This window comes from Diceros bicornis, chromosome 2, assembly GCF_020826845.1.
Source record: "Diceros bicornis minor isolate mBicDic1 chromosome 2, mDicBic1.mat.cur, whole genome shotgun sequence".
NCBI classification, from domain to species: domain Eukaryota; kingdom Metazoa; phylum Chordata; class Mammalia; order Perissodactyla; family Rhinocerotidae; genus Diceros; species Diceros bicornis.
The window spans coordinates 53,032,347-53,053,450 of record NC_080741.1 but is presented as its reverse complement, the minus strand read 5'-3'; the positions used below and the strand labels follow the sequence as shown (position 1 = coordinate 53,053,450).

At 57.5% G+C, this 21,104-nt stretch overlaps 1 protein-coding gene across 9 annotated transcripts in view; it reads right to left on the bottom strand.

Annotated features, from left to right (window-relative positions):
• The window catches only part of DNAH1 (dynein axonemal heavy chain 1), a 73,751-nt gene that overhangs the window by 7,061 nt on the left and 45,586 nt on the right, over window positions 1-21,104 (bottom strand). For 8 of the 9 annotated variants that reach the window (XM_058560341.1, XM_058560351.1, XM_058560389.1 and 5 more), the window contains 27 exons: window positions 20,283-20,477; window positions 20,074-20,193; window positions 19,653-19,811; window positions 19,381-19,488; window positions 18,125-18,265; window positions 17,817-17,977; window positions 17,211-17,368; window positions 16,704-16,877; window positions 15,879-15,917; window positions 12,649-12,827; window positions 11,290-11,520; window positions 10,392-10,588; window positions 9,768-9,903; window positions 8,618-8,826; window positions 8,215-8,386; window positions 7,245-7,436; window positions 6,759-6,869; window positions 5,779-5,964; window positions 5,165-5,356; window positions 3,684-3,851; window positions 3,401-3,592; window positions 3,075-3,206; window positions 2,451-2,576; window positions 1,650-1,769; window positions 1,381-1,530; window positions 1,099-1,259; window positions 3-228 (listed from right to left, as the gene is read on the bottom strand). In XM_058560341.1, the coding sequence (XP_058416324.1) occupies window positions 3-228; window positions 1,099-1,259; window positions 1,381-1,530; window positions 1,650-1,769; window positions 2,451-2,576; window positions 3,075-3,206; window positions 3,401-3,592; window positions 3,684-3,851; window positions 5,165-5,356; window positions 5,779-5,964; window positions 6,759-6,869; window positions 7,245-7,436; window positions 8,215-8,386; window positions 8,618-8,826; window positions 9,768-9,903; window positions 10,392-10,588; window positions 11,290-11,520; window positions 12,649-12,827; window positions 15,879-15,917; window positions 16,704-16,877; window positions 17,211-17,368; window positions 17,817-17,977; window positions 18,125-18,265; window positions 19,381-19,488; window positions 19,653-19,811; window positions 20,074-20,193; window positions 20,283-20,477 (4,335 nt within the window). The remainder of the gene's footprint in view (window positions 1-2; window positions 229-1,098; window positions 1,260-1,380; window positions 1,531-1,649; window positions 1,770-2,450; window positions 2,577-3,074; window positions 3,207-3,400; window positions 3,593-3,683; window positions 3,852-5,164; window positions 5,357-5,778; window positions 5,965-6,758; window positions 6,870-7,244; window positions 7,437-8,214; window positions 8,387-8,617; window positions 8,827-9,767; window positions 9,904-10,391; window positions 10,589-11,289; window positions 11,521-12,648; window positions 12,828-15,878; window positions 15,918-16,703; window positions 16,878-17,210; window positions 17,369-17,816; window positions 17,978-18,124; window positions 18,266-19,380; window positions 19,489-19,652; window positions 19,812-20,073; window positions 20,194-20,282; window positions 20,478-21,104) is intronic. The other variant, XM_058560332.1, reaches the window with a different exon arrangement.

Sequence of the window (21,104 nt, the reverse complement as noted above, 5' to 3'; positions counted from 1 at the left end):
ACCTGGATCTCAGCAGCCTTCATCTTGGAAGCCTCCAGAACCTTGATGAGCTCCATGTCATCCACGGGGTTGCCCTCGGAGGAGCTGAGCCGGTACAGGATCTGGTCTTCAATGTCCTTCAGCTCCTGGCGCATCTTGGCATCACTGACAATCAGCTGGTTCTTGGCTTCCTCCAGGTCAGGCCGCTCCTCAGCCACTACCTGGCCCAGCAGCTGGTCCTCTAGGCCGCTGCCAGGAGCAGGAGACACCATGTCTGTAACACCTGGTGGGCCCTGGATGGCCAGCCTTGAGCCTGTTCACCTATCTACCTGTGCTCCTGGGGCTCCAAGAGCCCAGCATCCCTGCTGGTGTTAGCTTAGGAGGCCTAGCCTCTGTCTCAGGCTGCAGGGCTAATGCAGAGGCTGCCTTCAAAGTGACCTCTTTTCAGAAAGACCTTGGGTGGCAGCCTGGAATTCCAGCAGGGGCCAGGCAGTTAGATGTGTGAGCTTCTGGGGTCTCCAAAAAGCTCCCTTTCAGCAGGAGGGGGCTGTAGGTGACTGGGAGGGACAGGCCTTAAGGGCATTTTCATCCTCTGGTCTGTGGAGAGGCTCATGGTGGCCACTGGCATGGAGGCCTTAGCATGGAGTGGGCCTCTGGAGTCTGTGGGCCTGTGGGGCCTGTGGGCTCTGTGTGGGTGGCCAGCAACAGCCATAGCACCTGGGTTCACGGCAGCAAGGGCAGGAAACAGGACTTGGGTGCAGGGAGCCAGAAGGTTTCTGACTCAGGGCTCCAGGACAACTCTGGGGGTGAATGTGCAAGGGCGGAGCTGTGGGGGGAAGGGTAACTGGATGAGGTGGGGCTAGTGCTGGCTGGGGAGGCCGGGGAGTCCTGACCAGGGATCAGGATGAGTTGCGGGTGGGGGTCCTTAGGTGGAAACAGTGGCAAGTAAGGGGAGTTAGTGGAGGGGCTAGAAAGGCGTGGAATGCTAGAGTGCCTGGGAGGAAGATGGTGGAGCCTCTGAGTGGGGGAAGGACCTACTGAGTCCCGGCCCGGGGTGGGAAAGGGGCAGCCAGTCAGGTCACAGAGCTAATGCCTGAGGGCCCGGGGGCTGGGGCTTACCTGGGTGACAGGGTGAAGTTGATGAGGGTGAGTTTGGTGGAGATCTCGGGCGTGTAGTGTGGGTTGGGCAGCTTGGTGGTGATGTACATCCTGAAGTCCTCGTGATAAGGGATGACCGTGTCCCCCAACTTCAGCACCGTGTTCCCCTGCTGCTTGTATGTCTGTGGTAGGTGGGACAAGCAAGCACTGTGGCCTGGGCTTCACCAGTGCAGCAGGGGCAGGGGGCTGCCCTCTCCCCTGTCCAGACTGACAGGCCACGCCCCTCCACCACTGCAGGCCCACCTGCTTGAGCAGCACTGGCTCCAGGGCCGGGTCTAGCTCCTCGCCCACATTCTCCAGAAGGCAGGGCTTGCCAAAGCGGATGGCATTCTCCATGCTGCGCAGGAAGTCACGGTCACTCAGCTTGAATACATCCAGCCCACTGTCCTTCTCCTGTGGGCACAGGGGGCAAGGGGGGCTGTAGGGGCTGAGAGCCAGCCTGAGGCTCATCTACTTCCCGTACCTGCTAAGTCCAGCTTGGTGGGGTGGCGGCACCCAGCCAGGTGGCTCACCATGTTCTTGATCCACTTGTTGGCCTGACTCTGAGGGTCAATGAAGTGCGTCCAGCGCTGGGAGTACTGGTTGATGATCCCGTTCTCCACTGACAGTGTGTCGTTGGGGAGGCCAGCAATCTGTGGGGCACCAGGCACTGGACTAGGTCAGGGCTCTCACATGAGCAGGGTCAGCTAGGGCAGCAGCTACTCTCAGCCTCATGCTTTGGCTGTGCCTTCCCTCTCCTTACTGCACCCCCTTGGAGGGGAGCAGGCAACAGTGTGCGCAAGGTCTCAGCCCCCAGGATTCTGGTCTCTCTCCTGCTCCTACACTGGCTCCTGACACCCTCCTTTGCTGGGCCTCTCTGTCTTCTTGCCTACTGAGTCCTTGCTTAGTCAGACCATCTCCACGGAGCCCGCAGCCCATCAGCCCTCCTGGCCTAGGCTCACCATTGGCCTCTGCCTACAGTCTCTTGGTTCTCTCCCTGTGCCAACTCTACCTGTCCTTTAGGGTCTAGCTCAGACACGACTTCTTTTAGGGAACTTTTCTTAACCCTCACTCTGGACACTGCTCCCCTACCCCACCCCACTCTTACAAGCATCCCTTGAACTCTCTGCCCACAGTTAGGTAAATCCGTGCCACCATCCACACTTAGCTTTCTCCTCTCCTACCCAACCCTCTTGCTGGCCCCCAGTGGGTTCAGGAGAGGCATCTCCAAGGAGACCCAGGAAAGATGGTGGGAGGGAGGCAGAAGGCTCCTGGCCCAGCCTGGACCATGCCGCAGGCCCAGGCCTATGGCTCCAGCCCCCCGGGGCAGGCACCTGCCATGAGCGGATCTTCACAGGGTTCCCCAGTGTCCCGATTAGCGTGGGCTCAGAGGTGTGTGGGACCTGGTGCTTTGTGAGCTTCTCGACCCAGCTGTCGTAGAGCACTGTGCGGTACTGGTCCTGGGGAGATGCTAGACTCAGGGCCACCCTACCACAACACCCGCGATGGCCTCCTACCTCCCCCTGTATCCCAGTGCTCGGCAGTTGTTCATAGGTCAGAGCTCAGCCAGGGAGCCAGATGCCAGCACTGTAGTCCCACTTTGGATGACTTCCTTGGCCTCCATAAGCCTCAGCCCCTCATCTATGAAACAAGGGCAATGTCAGCAATGCCCACTGTCAGGGCTGCTGTGAGGACTGAATGGGATGCACACAGCAAGCACAGAAGTGTAAGCTCATATTTCCCACTAGAATGCCAGCCCTGCTAGGGTGAGTTTTCTGGCTGTTTTGTGCACTGCTGTATCCCCAGTGCCTGGAACAGTACCTGGCTCAGATGGGGCGCTTGGTAAGAGCTTGGTGAATGAGTGAGTGAGGGAAGGCTGCCCCTCATGGAGGTGAGGCCTCAAGGCAGAGACTCTTTGAGAGGCGAGGCTGTCCCAGGCAGGGCTGGGGGCTCCTTACCGTGAAGGGGCCCAGGTAGGCCACAAAGCCGGCAGCCACCAGCACGTCACCAGAGATGTTGTCAAGCATGTGCTCCAGGTTCTCCACCGTCTCCTGCCAGCGCACCCGCTCATCCGACAGCCCGTTGATGAGCTGCAGAGGCAGCCCCGTGCAGTGGGCTCTGGGAGGCTGGGCAGGGTCCCTGGGTGTCCCTGCCCAGTGCGGTCCCCAAGGCTGCCAGGGAGGGAGTGCGGACAGCCACCCCAGGACCCCACCACTACCCAGGCCCTTCTAGCCCATTTGGGGCAGGCCATGACCACGGGCCCTCCCAGGAGGGGTGTGTGCACCTTGTCTGCACGGCCCAGCCGCTGCTCGCACTGCTCACACTTCAACTCCAGCTCCTCCTTCTTGGCGATGCATTCTCGGTACTTGGCCTGCATCATGGCAATGCCATCCTCCACCTCGTGCAGGCGCTGCTTCGCCTCATCCAGGATCCTTTGTGTTACCTCCAGGTCGTCCTGGGCTTCCCACAGGGCTTGCTGTGGGCAGAGGGCAGAGGGCCAGCTTGCCAAGTGCCCTGGGGGAGCCCACACCCCCCTCCCCGGCCCCTCAGCTATACCTGGCCCTCACCCGCTTGGGCTCCACGGCCTTGGCCACAAAGTGATACTTGTGCATGGCGCGCACCCACTGGCAGATGGAGGTGCAGGCCTTGGACACCTTGGCGATGGCGGCCGGCTGGAACTCTTCATTGTCGATGTATGGCTGGATGCCTTTGATCACAGCCTCCCCAATGTTGTCCTGGGGATGGGAACCATGAGCCTCACGGGGCTACTTCTCAGGGATGACGGGGCAGTGGGGCCTGCTGAGGGACACCCTGATCCTGCTTCTGTGCCCCATGTCCCATGCAGGCCTCAGTGCAGTTGTCCTTCTTAGGGAATAAACACAACCCAGAAGGGCTGGCCAGAAGAGGAACTTCTGTGTTCCAGGATTTCAGATAATATGATTGGAGATTTCTTCCTTGAGAAACGACACGGCCTCAATACACAGGCAATCTGATAATACATAGGCCTCATTTAAAACTGATTTAGAGACAAGGGCTGCTTCCTGGCTGGTGTGGAGATGACTGAGTGGTTCTGATGCCCAACCAGGCTCATGTCCAAGGGTAATAATCCTCACCCCGAGAGCTCACCACATTCTTGGGGTACTTGTCCCACCCTGGGAGAGTCCAACCTTGTAATTCAGGATGGGCCCAGGAATCTACATTGTTCATGCGCTCCCAGAGGTCAGATCCTGGGACCAGGGGAGCCTGAGCACTGGCCATGAGCACTCCTGATTTGGGCTTAGTTAGACCTACAGGGCCTCTGGTTCCAGTCTGATGGAGGAGCAAGAGGAGGGATGGGGAGCCCATAGGAGGTCCAGCTGCTGCTGAGATGTGCCATTGTTTCCACCCTCCCAGTGTGGCCCAAGAAGTTCCCAGGGCCCCAACACTGACACATGGCCATGGGGGTGGCCTTTGTGGGATAGGCATTTGCCCCCTAGCTAATTTCTGGGCTGGAAAGGGGCCCTCCAAGAGGGCTGAGGGCTCCAGGCTGACCTAACCATGAAGCAGCCCCCAAGAGAGCACGTGCCCACGGATATTGAGGACCCCAAGATGGACAGGCAGACAGAGAAACCCAGAGACAGACAGGATAAGCTGAACCTCATGGGCTGAGGCTGAGGGAGAGGTGATGGTCGAGCAGACGGTGAAGATCTAGGCCAAGGCCATGGGGGTCAAAGGGAGGAAAGGGCAAAAGAGAGAATCTCCAGGCTGCAGAGCCTTGCAGTGACTGTGGGTGATGTCCTATGGGCACAGGAACCTACCCGAGTCCTGATTTCCTCCATACCCATCTGTCGGTGGGTCTGTCTGTTGCCTCCACCAGCCAGAGAGCTCCTCGGGGCCAGGATCTGGTCCCAATCAGCTCTGTGGCCACAGGGCTGTGTATTGTAGGCAGAGGGAGACAGGACAGAGACAGCACTGTGATGGGGCAGGCTCCTCTCCCTACTTCCCTGCCCTGCTGGGTCCTGCCCTCACTCACTCACTCACTGGCTGGCTGGGTGCCTGGCATGCTCACCTTGTCGAACTTGAAGAGGCTCTCAAGGAAGCGGCCTGGGTCCTGCAGCAGCCCCTTGCCGGGCTCCCAGTAGTCATCCACCTTGGAGCCAGGCTTCTCTCCAGGCACCTTCTTGGGCTTGATGCCCTTTATGATGCACACAGCTTCTATGACCAGCTTCACACCTGGGGGTGGCCGCTGCATGGCACGCACCTGTGGGCCGTGCCAAGAGTGGGGAAGGAGGAGGTCCATCACTGAGTGGGTACCCCTAGGCAGGGACAGCTGCCAGACAAGGTGGGCCCCGCAAACCAAGTCCCTACCACCACAGACAAAGGGCACGCCCAGAGACCCCCTGAGGTCTGCCTCAGCTCCTACTGCTTCCCCACGTACCCAGGCCTGGCCATGAGTTCTGGACGCTCATTTCTCAGGGCCCGAAGCCCTCCTCATGTGCCTGCCTGGGCCCTGGGGACTGGTATAAGGAGGTAAGGGCAGGCAGCTGGGTTGAGCACTAGTTCTGCCCTCACCTCTCAGTACATGGCCCCCAAGCGATGTGTAGAGGGAGGGCCTAGGGGCCAGGACCCAAGAGCACCAGGGAGGGATGCCAGGGGAAGCCCAGGAGATGCCTGGTTGCCCACCTCAGTCACATCATTCTTGTTGAGGTTGCGCAGGCTGGCCAGGGCTGAATCCAAGGCTGGCAGAGCCTCATCTAGATCCTTCTGGGCATCATCAGCAATAGCTTGTGCCTTCCTGGCCTTCTCATTGGCCTTGATCTCCTCTGCCTGCACTGAATTCCGGGTATCCTCGGCAATGGCCGTGTCCACCTGGGGACCCAAGGCAGGGAGGGCTCAGCTGGTGGCCAGTGTCAGGAACAAGTGTGCCCTCCTCCTCTTTCTCCTCTCTGCATCTCAGTCTCCTCAGGTGGAAGGAAGTGAGAGTTGGGATGCTCCATTCTCCCAGGGCCCTCTCAGCTGTGACAGCCCGTGGAGATCTGGGAATGCTAGGAGCCCCTTCCAATCCTGAGTGCTCACTGTGGGCCTGGCATGGGGTTCAGGGCTTTACATGCTTGAGCATAAGTACCCCACGCGGCAGGGCCCTAAACCCACAGGGCATCTCCCTGCAAGACAGAGAAAGGCGCTCCGCTCACAAGTCACTTTCTTTCCATCTGCTGGAAAATCTTTCAATACACTGACTTTGTAGAGCAGGACATAACTACTTCTGCCAGAAAGCTGTCATAATGAATATGCAAATCTGTGATGTATGCTGTGAGGGCAGGACCCTCAAAAGCAGGAGGTGCAGCTCATGTAGACTCAGAGGATTTCAGAGGGAGACTCAGGCAGATTCTGCATGGCTGCCTGTGGTGGCCCTGCCACTCAGTCTATGTTGTCTGCCTTATTCTTCACCATATCCCCTGCCTAGTGCAGTGCCTGGCATAGAGTAGGCTCTGAGCAAGCATTCATTGAATAAAAAATGACTACTGAATGAGGAAATTGGGCACCAAGAGGTTATGAAACCTGCAGAGGTTGAGCAGCTAGCAATCTTATGGTTGCGTGGAGATGCTAAGCATCCTCAGACATGGTCAGACATCAGGGAGGGGAGCCCCAGGAGTACCCCCAACCTTGATCTGCTCCATGGTGAGCATAGTGTCCTTGGCAGCCTCCTCCAGCAGGGGCCGCATTATCTCCAGCTCCTCCTGCATCTTGCCCACATCTTCAGAAGTGCACAGCAGCTATGGGGCGGGGGGCACAGAGAGGAAATTAGGTGTGACGGGAGACCAGAGAGAAAGCCGATCCTGGAGGGGGCCGGGGAGAGGACCCTGCAGTGCAGCCCTCATTCATGAGTGAGAGACTGGCCGGCAGCTTCAGCAGCCCCCAGGTTGTCCAGTGGACCCCCAGAGGAAGGGATTAGTCCTCCGAGAATCTGCGGGGTGACCTGCTTTGGTCTTGCCCTTGGCCACAGCTTTTGCTCATTTGGTGAGGGAGGAAGCCACCCATTTAAACACCGTAGGCTGCTAATTGAAAGACTGGGCTGCGTCAGGGCTAAGAAGGAGCTGGCAGATCCACGGGCAGCTAGCAGTTGCCCACAAGACCCCACCCAGGCCCACCTTGTCGAGGCCACTCTTCATGCGGTTCTTGGCGGTTTTCAGCTCCTGTTTCTTCTGCCCAATGAGGATGGAGAAAATATTGAGCAGCTCCAGGTAGCTCTTGGGGGTCACGTAGTTGTGGCGGGCCAGCTCGGCCAGGTACTCAACACACTTCCTGGCCACCGACTGGTGAATATACACGCAAACCTGAATCTGTGGGGCAGGAGACCACTGATGCTAGCCTTGTTGAGCCCCCAGCAAAGATGGGGCACCCTTGAAGCCACTGCAGCCTGGTCCCAAGGAGGGAGCCATGTGCAGGAACCCTGATGCCCCTCACACTCACTGTCTCCTATGATCCTCATGACCTCCAGGTCAGGGTCACCTATTTGGCAGATAAAAATCCCACGACCCAGAGAAGTCAAGGGGCTTATTCAAGTTCACGTAGCTGTCAAGGGCAGAGCTGGCTTTGAATGTGGACCCAGGTGTCTCCCAGCTCTTTGCCCAGTGCCCTTGTCACAGCCCCCATGACCGGCCTCTCTCTGAGAGCCCTGAGGTGGGGCCCCCCTTGGAGGCTGGACCTGGGGGAGGGAGGGCCCAAGGCCTCAGCACAGCTAGGTAGGGACATGGACTTACCCTGCTCTTGGCCCCTAGTGACCAACACTCTTTCGGGTTGGACCAGACAAATCTAGTTCCCACATCTATGGTCTCTGGGTTGTGTCAGTGGTCTGTTTGAAGAAAGCTACCACAAGGCTCTCAGGGAATAAGAGAAACAGTGACTGTGTGACTGTGTGCCCAATCTCCTATGTCATCGTGATGACCTTGTGGCACTCCCATTATACAGATGAGGAAATTGAGGCTTAGCTAGATAAAGCTGTCTGCCCAAAGGCCTACCATCAGTGGTGGGTCTGGAACTCTTACCCAGGTCTCAGTGACCCCAAGCCCAAACCTAAACAGTTACCCCCAAGGGCTTGCTCCTCAGCAAGACACCTACCAGTCCTTCAATTACTTCAGAGGTGGCTTCCAGTTCTGGGATCTCATTCAGGAACTTGGTGGCCACAGACTCCAGGGCCTCTGCTGGCCACTCATTAAACCAGTCGATGGTACAGCAGTTGACCAAGGAGGGGAACTGCCTCAGGCGAGCTCGGAAGACTTCTCCGATGGGGCTGGGGGGCCAGGCGTCCAAATGAGGCCCTGAGACACAGACTTACACCCCCAGAAACCCAGGACTCAGGGCCCTTCCACAGCCCTATGGCATGGCAGCCAGAATGCAACAGCACAGAAGCCTGGACCCAATATCATGGTGGCCGGGCCCAGGCCATTTCTCCTTATGGCAGGCCCAAGTGCACCCCCGCCCAGCCCTGTTGTCCCCGTGTGGCCACGATGGCTGCCTGTACCTCATGCATAGCACCATGTGGATGTTGCTGCGCACACGCCCGGTGTAGGCGGCCATGAGGTTGGCCTTGGTGGGCTGCAGGCCCTGCTCCTGGATATAGGGCTGCATAGTGTTGACAATCTGGTCCTGCTCGTCCAAGGAGTAGAGGTTGGGAATGTCGCCAGAGTTCAGGACGTTGTTGATGTCCTCCAGGAAGGACTCGTTCTTGATCTGGGGAAGGATGGGTTGGAGCCTTGATGGGTGTTGGGCTCCCTGACCATAGTTTCACTGGAAACTTCACAACAGCCCCATTTTACAGACCATGCCACCAAGGCTCAGAGAAGCCCAGGGTCACACAAGTAACCTCACAAGTCGTGGTCTAGGACTCACACCCAGGCCTGCACTACAGGAGAGACCCTGAATACCACCCCTGGGCTATGGAAGGGCTCTGGGTCCTGGGTGGGAGATGTGACATCTTCCTCCTCACTTTCCAGGCCTCTCCATGCCTCAGTTTACTCACAGGAGGAAACCAGGCCACAAGAAGAAATGGGTCCTTGCCCATCTCATATGGCCAGGGCCTGGCCTGTGCCAGAGGGCACCCTCACTTGCCTGACTTCATGAAGGGAGCCCGGGGGTAGAAACAGGGCTGGCAGCAGAGGGGCTCTTGCCCAGGGCAGTGTGCATTCTGGGTCTTCAGCCTCAGCCAACTCTGACCACCAGCCAGGTTTAAATACTGCTTTATTTGTCTTGAGCCCCCAGAGCGACAACCTGTCCTTCTCACAGATAACTGGGGAGAGGCCTCATGCCTGGGGAACTCCAGAGGGAGGAGCCTCCAAGAAGGAAGCCATGGGCACAAGTCCTGTGGTCCTTGAGGTGGGAAGCTGTTGGCCAGTGAGTAGGGTGTTGCTTGTGGTCAGCATGATGCCAGAGGCCTTCTTTACCCTCAGGCCTTGTAAAGATCTATGTCCCCTTAGCTCTAAGAAGCTGAGTTCAGCCCCATGCACCTGACCCGCCCATCTGTGGCCCCCCCGGTCCCAGCCATCCCTCCCAACATCCACTCCAACTGATAGTGACCTGGGCATGAAGGACTGACCACCTTCCAGGATGCCACATTGGGATGAGGTTGTATCCAGCCCACTCTGGACCCTGCCCACTGCCCATAGTGGTGGCACCTGGGTGTCCGAGAACAGGAAGGTGATGGGCAGACTGTGCAGGCCAGCCTTGAGCAAGACCTTCTTGACATCTTCGCGCCAATCCGTCATGCCGTAGTTCTTGGATAGTTCAATCTGAAAACACTCGTACTCAGCCCTGGAGACAAGAGTTTGAGAGGCGGTGTGCCAGAGCTTGGGGCCAAGTGCTGAGAGGCTGGTGGGTGCCCATGCCCCACTCCAGCCGTCCAGAGTCTTGCGTCCACCCTGGGCAGATCTGCAGACTCTCCAGGTCCTGAACCTGGTCTTTTGCCTCCAAACCTATGCTCAAGCTGCTCCTTCAGCCCGGGAGCCTGTGATTCCCTTCCATCCTCCCAGCTCTGATTCTGAGAGCAGGCCTATGGTTGCCTCCTCTAGGAGTCCCTCCTGGATGCCTACAGCTTCATCCCCCTCCCCACAGCACCACAGGACAAGGCAGCTGCCTCTCCTTGGAGCCCAGGTCCTGTTCCCAGTCCCTCCAGAAGCCCACAGGGTGGGTGGGTCTGGCGTGGGGTGGGCCCAGGCTCCCACCACTGTGGAAGAACATGGATGGAACCAACAGTCTGCCACTAGCTACCCACTGCCCACACCACGCCTGGGGGCCCTCACATGTGCGAGGCGAGCCGTGTGAGGGAGCTTCGGCCACTGCCACCTACACCCAACAGGAGCGCGTTGCCCAGCGCCTGGCGAAGGGTGCGGCTAATGCGGCAGATGTGGCTCATGGCGTCCATGAAGAGGACCAGCTTCAGCTTGGCTGTGTTGATCTGGTTGTAGTCCTCCACGTAGTCCTCGATTACCTGCCTCATCTGGGGCACCGGGGAACATGGAGAGCTGGGTCTTCCCTCTGTCCCCATGCATTGGGTCCCCTGACAAGAAGTGCACCCCCTCCCACAGCTGGTCCTGCTCCTCTATGCACGGAGGGCCTTAACAAGTCAGCTCCGCCTGAATGAGGCTTAATCATCAGATACACTGAGGCCTGAGGGTCAGGGTCAGAGCCCTGCCTGTTCCCTCTGGGGGTCACCAGGATGTACTGACCTGGGACCCTGGTGGGAGCTCCTGGGAACTAGGGGAGGATGTGTGCAGAGAGAAACCATCAGAAGTCTCACTCCAGCCACACAGCTCTGAGACCACTGACTGAGGCCTCTTCCCTGTGTCTCTGGGGTCCTGACTCAGACTTGTGGCCTCAGGGACCCTGCTGCCCCTCTGCGGGTGGGATGATAGCCCCTCAAACTGGCACAGAATTTCCCTGTTTATAGAGCCCATCTCAGATGAACCATAGGCTTGTCCTCAGAGACGGGCCAAGCAGGGCCTAGCTGCACCCATTTGACAGGCGAGGAAATGGGAACTCAGAGAAGCAAGCACTGGCCTGAAGTCCTTGAGCTGGCCTTCTAGCCCAGGGTCCTGACCTCTAGTCATAGCATGGTGGTCTGTTAGTGGTGGCCGCCCAGGGCTTGGGTTGCAGAGGGGCAGAGTGAAGAACCCCCACCAGGGGTAGGGCACCACACACCTTCTTCTCACTGGTGATGAGCTCGTAGGACTTGACGTCGGAGCCTGGCGACATGAAGTCCCCATAGAGGATGGGCTGGAAGGGGCAGACCTCGTTGAAGGCCACCATCCACTGCTCCATGTGGCTCTCCAGGAGCTTGTCGAACCAGCTACAGTCCTCCTGGTTTACCAGGCGGTCGCGGAACACACGGCAGCTCTCGTGGTACCACAGTCGCAGCAGCTGCACCTTGTCCTGCGGCCACCCCAGCATCAGTGCTTGCGCTCGGCCCTGGGCCACCTCTCGAATCGCCAGGGGTGGGAGGGTGGGTGAGAGCCATAGCTCCTGGGCCCTGACCTGGGCCTGGCTCTCCCACTGAGCCCAGGCGAGGGCCATGTGTGGGGCTGCTGGAAAGTGAGTCTGCTGACTGGCTGAGGATGGACTGAACCACACAGTGCTGCCGGGGCCCCTTCACCCCTGGCTCCAGGCCCAGTTGGGCAAATGCCTGCTGGGCACCCAGCTCCAATAGCTAGTCATCACTTCTCCCCTCTCATGGCCCCCAAGGTTCCCCAAACCCCAAGCCTGGGAGAAATGCCTGATTCTCTTACACCTTCTCAACACCCTACATCTAACCACTCAGCAAGCCCCACTGACTTGACCTGCAAATCTCCTCTGATTCTGCCCCCATCTCCATCGCCACCTCCATCCCGGCTTCCCCACCTCTCCCTGGGTGACTGGACTGCCCTCAGAAAGCCCCCAGGCTCTTCTCTTGCCTCCTTTGGCTATAGCTTGGCAAGGCTAGGGTTGGCTTCTGTCCTGTTCACCCTCTCTCCCCGGTCCCGGGCTCCACACACTGACCTGTCCCATCCCCATTCCAAAGTGCAAATCTGTCCCCTACCCACCCCCATGGCTCCCATTACCCTCAGGACACTGTTCCTCTGGCAGCCCACAGAGTCTCCCCCAGCCTACCCAGCACACCTGACATCCCCCTTCCCGTTACACTTCCTGCTCCATCCACCTGCGTGCCTTTGATTCCTGGAAGACATCCCACTCGCTCTCCCCCCAAATCTTCTCACACCCAGGCCCTCCATCAGGAACCCTCTCTCTCCCTTGCCTTGCCCTGGCTCCTTCTTCTGTGTGATCCCCATCACGGCTGCGATTCTAGGCATGGGTTTGACTTGCAAGATGGGGCCCAGCTTCATGAAGGCAGGGCTCCCACGGGCCTGGCCCACCATGTCTCCAGCCCCCCTCATGGCCTGCCCAGATCAAGGCTGGGGAGTGTTTGGGCAGGGAGGCCTGAAATTGGGGGGCTGGAGAGGACAGCGAGGGCAGTGTGGACACTCCTTTGATGGACACTAGGGAGGAGACATGCCAGATCCTCACCTCGACCTTGGCTGGGTTGGCCATGAGCATGCCCTGGAAAACTTTGGAGAGGTCCCTCAGGTTGAAGGTGTAGTGGGACTTGGCTGGGGTGGGCAGCAGCTGGGAGGTGATGGTGGAGTACACCACGATGGTGGCTTCCACAAGGGGATCCGCGAAATGGGAGATGTTGGGGGCCCCAGCTGTGGGAATAGGAGAGTGGGCCTGGGTCACACAGGCGGGAGCTCCCTGCATCACTTCTGCAGATCTTAACCCCCTTTACCCTTCCTGGTGCTGTGTTCTCCCCCAGACCCCCTTCCCCAGCCTTCATGCTTGGATTCCACTTACCCTTCAGCCCCTCTTAGATGCCACCTCCTCCTTGTACACAAGGCCCTCCTGATGCCCCCACCTCGGGGTGAGGAATCTCCTGCTCTGAGCTCCCCTCTTTCACATGCTTATTGTGACGTAGCCTGTCCATGCTTTGGGGCACTGGGACACATTCATGGAATTGGGGACACAAATGGAGTCAGTGCTGGGCGGGGCCGTTACTGCTTTGCCCCAGGGGCTGTGAACCAGACCTGAAACACGCCAGCTCTGAGCCACATATGAGGAGGGTCACATGGTCCACATAGCTTCTGGAATTCACAGTGGACGTGGGGGGCCTGGAGCTCAGCTGTGACCTTCAGGGCTTACCACCACCATGGAGCTGCTGCGACCTCCAGTCTGCATTTTCACCACTCACATAACCTATTTGCTTGTTCTTTGAAAACTCTCCAATTCTTTGCTGGGAACCAAAATTCTGTCAGTGGGAACCTGGGGCAGAGGAAGCCCCTAGAAGTGGAAAAAAGTAAAGAAGGGGCAGGAGGGCTCACAAGCCCCAAAGGGGCTCATCCATTAACACAGATACGGTTCTAGGTGCTGGGCATAGGTGTGGCCCCAACAGACACACTGTCACCCTCAACAGGCTGACATTCTTGTGGGGAGAAAAGCAATGAACAGATTCACTCGAAGAGTGGACAATAAATGGACGATGGAAAGTGCCACGGAGAGAATGGCAGCAGGGGAGAGCCTGGGTAGCGACTGGACATAAGTGTTGGCAGAGGCCTCACTGAAGAGGGTGCTCAGGCAGACACCTGAAGAAGTGAGGTGCAAGCAGGCCAGAACTGGAGAAAGTGTTCCAGAGAGGGGACAGCAAGTGCAAAGGTCCTGAGGTGGGCACACCTGAGCTGTTAAGGACCAGCAAGGAGGGGGTGAGAGCAGAGAGATGATAAGGGGCGAATGGATGGCTGTGCCTGCCACTGTCGGGACTTGGGCTCTTACCTGAGAGAGAGAGAGACAGAGAGAGGAGGAATGTGATCTGATTTAATGTTTGAATGGGTCCCTCTGGCTGCAAGTGGAGGATGGATGGACAGAGGACAGAGGATGGATAAACAGACATGGGGTGAAGGCAGAAGCAGGAGGATCAGGGAGGGGGCTGCTGCAATGTGAGTGAGGACGAGGCAGTGGCTTGGGTGGTGAGCAGTGGCCAATTTGGGGTGGGTTCTGGAGGGAAAGCTGGCAGAACCTCCTGACAGATGAGATGTGGGTGTGAGAGAGAGAGGATGATGCCAAGGCTCTTGTCCTGAGTGACTACAAGGACAGAGCTGCCATCACCTGAGATGAGAGGAACATTGGGGTGGCCATGGATCAGGAGGTGGGGTTTTGACATGTTCAGTCTGAGATGCCCAGTGGACATCCGAGAGGAGATGTGGGGTCGGGGGTTCAGGAGAGCAGTCTGAACTGAAGACGTGGACTTGGGCGTCGTCAGCACTAAGATGGGGGTTATTGCCAGGAGTGGGATGAGACTGTCCTGGGAAAGTGTGATTAGAGGGAGAAGAGGCTGGAGAGATAGCCCCAGTCATTCTAAGATCAATCTAGGAAGCAGGGAGAACCACACTGTGGGAAGGGTGGGCAATCGCCAGGTTAACGCTGCTGCCACAGCCCAGGAAGGTGAGGACTGAGCTGACCTTTGGTCTGGCCATATGAGGCCACTGTTGACAAGAGAACTCTCAAGAAAGTGGTGGGCTCAAGGAAAATGGGGGGAGAGGGCTGGTGCCAGCAGGAAGAGACAACGCTTTGGAGGAGTTTTGCTGTCAAGGTGAGCAGACAAATGGAGTGATGGCCCAGGATGAGTGGGAGGGGGCCAGGAGAGGTTGGTGTTTTGTTTTTTGTTTTTTTATTTTGGTGAGGAAGATTGGCCCTAAGCTAACATCCGTTGCCAATCTTCCTCTTTTCGCTGAGGAAGATTAGCCCTGAGCTAACATCTATGCCCATCTACCTCTATTTTGTATGTGGGATGCTGCCACAGCATGGCTTGATGAGTGGTGCATTTGTCTGTGCCTAGGATCTGAACCTGCGAACCCCAGGCCACCAAAGTGGAGCATGTGAACTTAACCACTACACCTCCGGGCCCTTGCTTTGTGTTTTGTTGTTAAGATGGCAGAAATCGGGACATGTTTGCCTGCTGATGGATTGGCCCAGTGGAGAAGGGAATACTGGTGTTGGGGGTGTGGAGCCAGGTCCTCAAGCAGACAACAGGGGGTGGGATTCAAGCCTAAGAGGAGGGCTTGGCCTCACCCAGGAGTAGGGAGGTTCATTCACCGTAATGGGAAAGAAGACTGGGCCTGCAGGAAGCCTGGGTGCAGGCAAGCAGTGGGTATGGAGGTCTAAAGAGGGCGCTGTCTTCTGATGGCCTCTTTCAGCTGAAGTGGGGAGAAGAGGTGGGACGTGAGGCATGAGGCCAGGATGGAAGTCTGGAGTGGTCAGTTGCCCTGCTGTAATGACTGACCAATGTGCCCTGTATAAGGCTGCCACACGAGGGCTGCCCAACTCCAGCCACAGATCACCCCTGGCTCTCTGGCTCATGCCTGCTCCTTGGAGATGCCAGCTTTCTTTGGAGCCTCTGCTTCTTCACACAGGGTAAGAGTTTGTTGGAATCCTTTATTCATGCATTCAACTCGCATTCACTTTGCATCTACTACGGCTCAGACACTAACCCAGGCACTGAAGGACTGACTGGCTATAAGAATGGGTGAATGAGCCTATGAAGGTGCTAACCTTTGCTCTTGCAGTGGCCCACATGAGCCTGAGGATGGTTCACTGTGGCGCCTGGACCCCAGCCTTAGCCACACCCACCCAGACCCCAGGGCTCACCCTGCAACCAGCAGCCCCTGCCCATCCAGGCCCTCCCAGGCCCTGCCCAGGCCTGCACTTACGCACGGGCTCCCGGTAACTTTTTTCTCCGAGGAGTCCATCTAGAGGGTTGAGGGAGAGACACAGGGCTCAGAGTTAGGTAGGCCCCTTGCTGCCCACCTTGGCTGGCTGTGCCCAGCTGGGCAGCTCCCAGAGTAGCCACCTGCTCAAAACAATGTGGTCCCCACCCCAAGCTGGGCATGTAAGCAAGTTCTGGCCTATGGCCCCTGGGGGCAGGGCAGGCCAGGCCAGAGGAGGGAAAGCCTAACTCGGCATCACCCACCATCTGGCACGGTGCCAAGTGGAGTTCAAAGGTCAGAGTGTGTGCCTGGTGAGAGGTGGGCTTATGGGGGGAAACTGCATCCTGGGGCAGACTTCTCCCCAAGCTCCATGGAAGATAAGGGCCACACTGTCCCTTCAATCTTGGTGGCTTTTCCTGATTTACAAAAGTAACATCCTTCCACCAGATTTTCTGGGCAAGTACTAACATATTCGTGTGTACTTATGCGGGTGAATGTATATGTGTACATACATACAAATCATATATTCAGCAATCATCACATACCAAGCTTCATGCTAGATGCTCTGCATGCAGTGTCTTATTTAACCCCCACAACTTGGGATGGTGGGCACTGATATTATCACCCATTTTACAGATGAAGAAACTGAGGCTCAGAAAGAGGTTCATTAATTTGCCAAAGGTAACATAGTTGAGTAAGGGGTGAAGCCAGGGCTGAGGACAGCCACTCCGCTTTTTCCAGCGGCTGCCCAGCTGTCCTTGGTGTAGCTTACCTGGCCTGGGCTTCTGCCTTTGCCCGGGGCCTCCCCCACTCCCACCCACTACTCACCCATCCAACTGCCCAGGATGGTGGAGAAGATGCGCTTCTTGCTGACCTCATCCATCTCAGCAAAGGACAGGTAGTTGAAGTGGCGCATCAGCCGCGGGGTGATGGCGTTTCTGCCTCCACCCGAGGGGCCCATGGCACAGACAAAGTTGATATCCACAAGGTTCTTGAAGGCTCCTGGAGTAGGGGCAGGAAGTGAGGAGGGGGCTCTGCCCAGGGCTGCATTATGACTTTCGTGGGCCCTGGGCACTTTTGTCTTTGTGGGCCTCCTCCTCCATAGCAAAATATTAAAAAATATAATTTATGACAGTATTGGTATAAAGACAAATATATTAATATTATACATTAAAAATTTTCTTTGACCTAAAAATTCATTTTATTCCTGATTTTAAAAGAAATTAAAACATTTCTGTAGACCTCTAAAAGTACTGTGAGCCCTGGGCCCTGTGCCTACCATGCCTTAGGGACACCCCGCCCGCGCCCCGCTGACCCAGGCCGGCCAGCACGCACCGATGATCTTGCGGTCATACCAGCCACCATGGTCCATCCACTGGCGCAACAGCTCAATGGGCGGCTGGGCACCATATGTCTCCAAGGCTGGCATGTTCAGGTCATCAATGAAGAAGATGAATTTACACCCCAGAGGAGGCCCGAACACACCTTTCCGCCTGTGGAGAGGGGCTGCGTGAGCCCAGCACCCACGGGCAACAGGTCCTCTGTGAATCCAGGGATGGCAAGATGGCAGCTCCTCCTCTGGGAAGCCCTCACTAACTTCAGCTTCCTCCAAATTGCTGGATCTCTTGAGCAGCCCCTTGTCCCATCCTGAGCATCCTGGGATATCACACCTGGCTGCCCTTAGACTGGGCTCCCTCAACATGAGTCCTGACTTCCAGGTAGACGGATAACAGGCCCCACTTGAGTGCCCAGCCCGGGATGAGCCCCCATGGAAGGGCTCAGTAGGAATTCCTGATGGAAGAAGGCTCCAGAGCAGTCTGCAAGAGAGCCCGGGAGGTTTCTGGCAAACCCAGGAGCATAATTTGGTGGGGAGGTAGAGAGCAGCTGCTTCAGCCAGACTAGGGGGACTTTGGGGCCTAGGAAGGAGCGAGGGGTGCCTGCCTCTTGTCCAGCTTGCTGTCGATGAGGTCCTGGGTTTGGTTGGCTGAGGTGCGGGCTGAGAAGGAGAGAAAGTGGCTGATGTACTCCAGCGGCATGTTCTTGAGGAGCTTGTTGGAGACGGTGAGGGTCTTCCCCGTGCCCGTTGGCCCAATGCACAGCACCTGGGAGAGCAGGGATCACGTTGGGCAGAGTGCTCTCACAGGGCCAGGCGCACAGTAGGAGCTGCCACCCTGTCAATGTGGGAGACCAGCTACCCCCCCGACCTCAGCCTTGGTGTGGGGTGAGGTAGGACGTGGTGGGGCACTCACAGGTTTGTGGTTGGTGAGCAGCATGCCCAGCAGGTAGGACATCTGCACAGTGCCCATGGTAGGCACAATAATGTTGCAGTAGCTGGTGTCTGGCATCATAGTGAATGGAGCCAAGGAGTCCATCCACTTCACCCAGGCAACCTGGAACAATAGGTGGCTCAAGGCTGGACCCGGAACCCCTCCCCTGCTACCCTGGCCAAGTTCACCAGGAGGGCAAGGAGCTGCACTGCCAGACCTTGGCAAGAGGGCCCAAGAGAGGGGCTGCTTCTGATAGAAATAGGAAGCAATATGCCCTACTCACCGCACAGGGTGGGGGATTTCCAGAATAAACCACCAGAAATGGATGACTCTCTGCACACAGCTACCCAGGTGGCAGCTTCCCTGCATGCAGCCGCCTACAGTGGGGGCTCCCTAGGGACTGCTAGGCCCTGGGTCTCTGTATGAAGGAGGTGCTCTGGGAATTGGACAACTCAGAATGCAAAGGTCTTTGCTGTTTCGTGTCGGGGTACCCAAGGGTGTAGTGGCCAACCATGGGTGCTGGCATCACCTGAATGCTGAGAGGTCACCTGGCCTTGTCTCCCCCATCATCCCTTCACCCACAGCCCTGATCCAACTTGCAGACCTCCCTTGAGTGGGGGGCTTCCTATGGTCAAACCAACATGTCCCACTGTGGACAGTTCTGACCGTTAAACTCAAATGTTCCCTGTGAGATCCCCAGCAGGACCCTACACAGTGACCATCTCTACCTCTCTGCCCCCTCCTCCTCCTGGGCTGGGGTCCTGATCCTGGAGTGAGGGTAGGCTTGTGGAGCCCTTGCTGGCTGATAAGAGGGATGGGGACACTGAGGCAGGCCATGGGGGCTTGTTCCCCAGACCTTGGGGGTCCCAGCCCCTGGGCAAATGGGGCTTTTAAGTAGAACGAGGTGGTCCATCCCTGGGCTCAGCATCAACACGGAAGAGGCAGTGTGTATGGTTGGGAAGGGAAGCACTCTGACATCCCCTAGTCCCAGGTTCAAGTCCAGCTCTGCCACTGACTAGCTGGGTGTGACTGTTCTGAGCCTCAATTTCCTTGTCTAAAAATGGGCTAATAATAATCACCCTGTGGGTCTGTGAGGATTCATGAGAGGATGCAAATAACCCCAGCCTGAGACCTACGGCCATCAATGTGGCTTCCTCTCTATAGTCATTATTCATCGAGGAGGACAGCACCCTGTGGGGCCCTCCCATCCTGTCCCCTCAGGGCAGGCCTGCAGTCACCTGCTTGCCCTCCTCCTCTTCGTCCTCATCGTCATTGGTGCTGCTGATGCCAGCATCCTCCAGCCTGTAATCGAACACCAGCCCCTCCTCTGGGAAGTGCATGGTCAGCTGCGAGGGACCAGGAGGAAAAGAGGCTGGAAGGCCCAGTAGTTTGTGTGGCTACCTGTCCCTCACTGCTTGTCCCTGGGCCTGGGGGACAGCCCCAGAACACCCAGCAGTCAGCACATGCATCCCAGACCAGGGAGCCCAGCCTGGGGGCTGCCACCTCTCACATTTTCTATCTTCATCTTGATCCTGAGCCAGTAGCTGAAGCTGATGCGGCTGGCACTGTCCCCTGTGGCACCCACACTCCAGATCAGGGAGAAGATGAACCAGGGCTCAATCAGCTCTGGGATACGACTCAGCTTTTCGGGGGGTATTTTCTTGAGGCCCTGGTGACAAAGGGGACAGGGTCAGGCTAAGGCAGGAACAGTACTGAGCAGCCTGAGGATGTCAGGGGGTGGGGAGCATCCCTTGGCCTCCATCACACAGTTTTGTGTCTGCAGTGGACTGGATGGGGTGGTTCCATGACTCCAGTGAGCCAACCCGATTCTCTCTTCCAGGAAGCTGGACTTGGGATTGAGGGCCCTTGGGTGGCAAGGAGAGCAGGGGGCAGGAGGGAGCAGGCAGCCAGCCCACTGCTCAGAGCTGTACCTCTTTAGGCAGAAAGGGCTTGAAGAAGCAGTCCAGCAGCTTGAGGAAACTCATGGTCAGGTTGCTGTTGGTTGAGGCGATCACCTCCTTCACCGAGGACCGGATGAAAGTGATGGAGTCCTGCAGGGGATGGGCACTCAGCTCTTGTGGCTGGTGGCCACAGCATCCTGCTGCCCTACCCGGGCTGGGCACACCATGGCCTCACTTACCTCCAGGAAGCTGACAAAGAGGGCCTTGAACTTCTCCTCATAGGGCTTGAGTAAGGCAGGGAGCCTCCTCAGCCAGCACTCGACAAAGGGCATAAGCCCCAGGATGCTGGGCTCTAGGTACACCATGCCACAGCGGGACACTGTGGCTGGTGAGGCCACTGCCAGGTCCTGTACCTCAAACATCATGGTCATTGCCTGGCGCCAAGATGAACTGTGTGAGTGGGCCACCCGCCAGCCCCCAGGTCCGAGAAAAGGGCTGCAGGGCCATGGGGAGGGGTTGCCCATCCTGCAACTGTGGGCAGGCCATGGGGCAGGCTGTAGGCTAGGGTAGTGCTGGGGTGGGGGGAAATACAGGAACCCCTTGGCCCTCAGCTGATAATGTGGCCCTCCTTGGAGCCCTGAGGAGGAGCCAAAGTCAGAACATTTCTAGGAGCTCTCTGGACACCCTGGGGTCAGGGCATTTGGGGGTTCCTGGAGCCCTGGGGAAATCTGACAGGAGCTGTGTGTTCTGTGCCAGAGCCCCACATCTGTGTACATGGACACAGGTTCACATTGACCTCAGGTGTTCTCAGAAGGACTCAAGAGATCGGCTCAGTGTAGACTCTGTGAACTGCTCTCATGCCCAGGCGATACCCCTCCTTCTCTGAGAACTGCCCCTCATACCAGGCAGGTGCCCCTGTGGCCAGGTCTGTACTACCCATCCCCCAGACCCCAGGCACATTGCCAGGATGCCTGACCCAGACTGGGCCCACATGGCTGCAAGCGGGCCTGGGAGATACAAGGCAGCATGAACCAGGCAGCGGCGGGTGGTCGTCCTGCCCC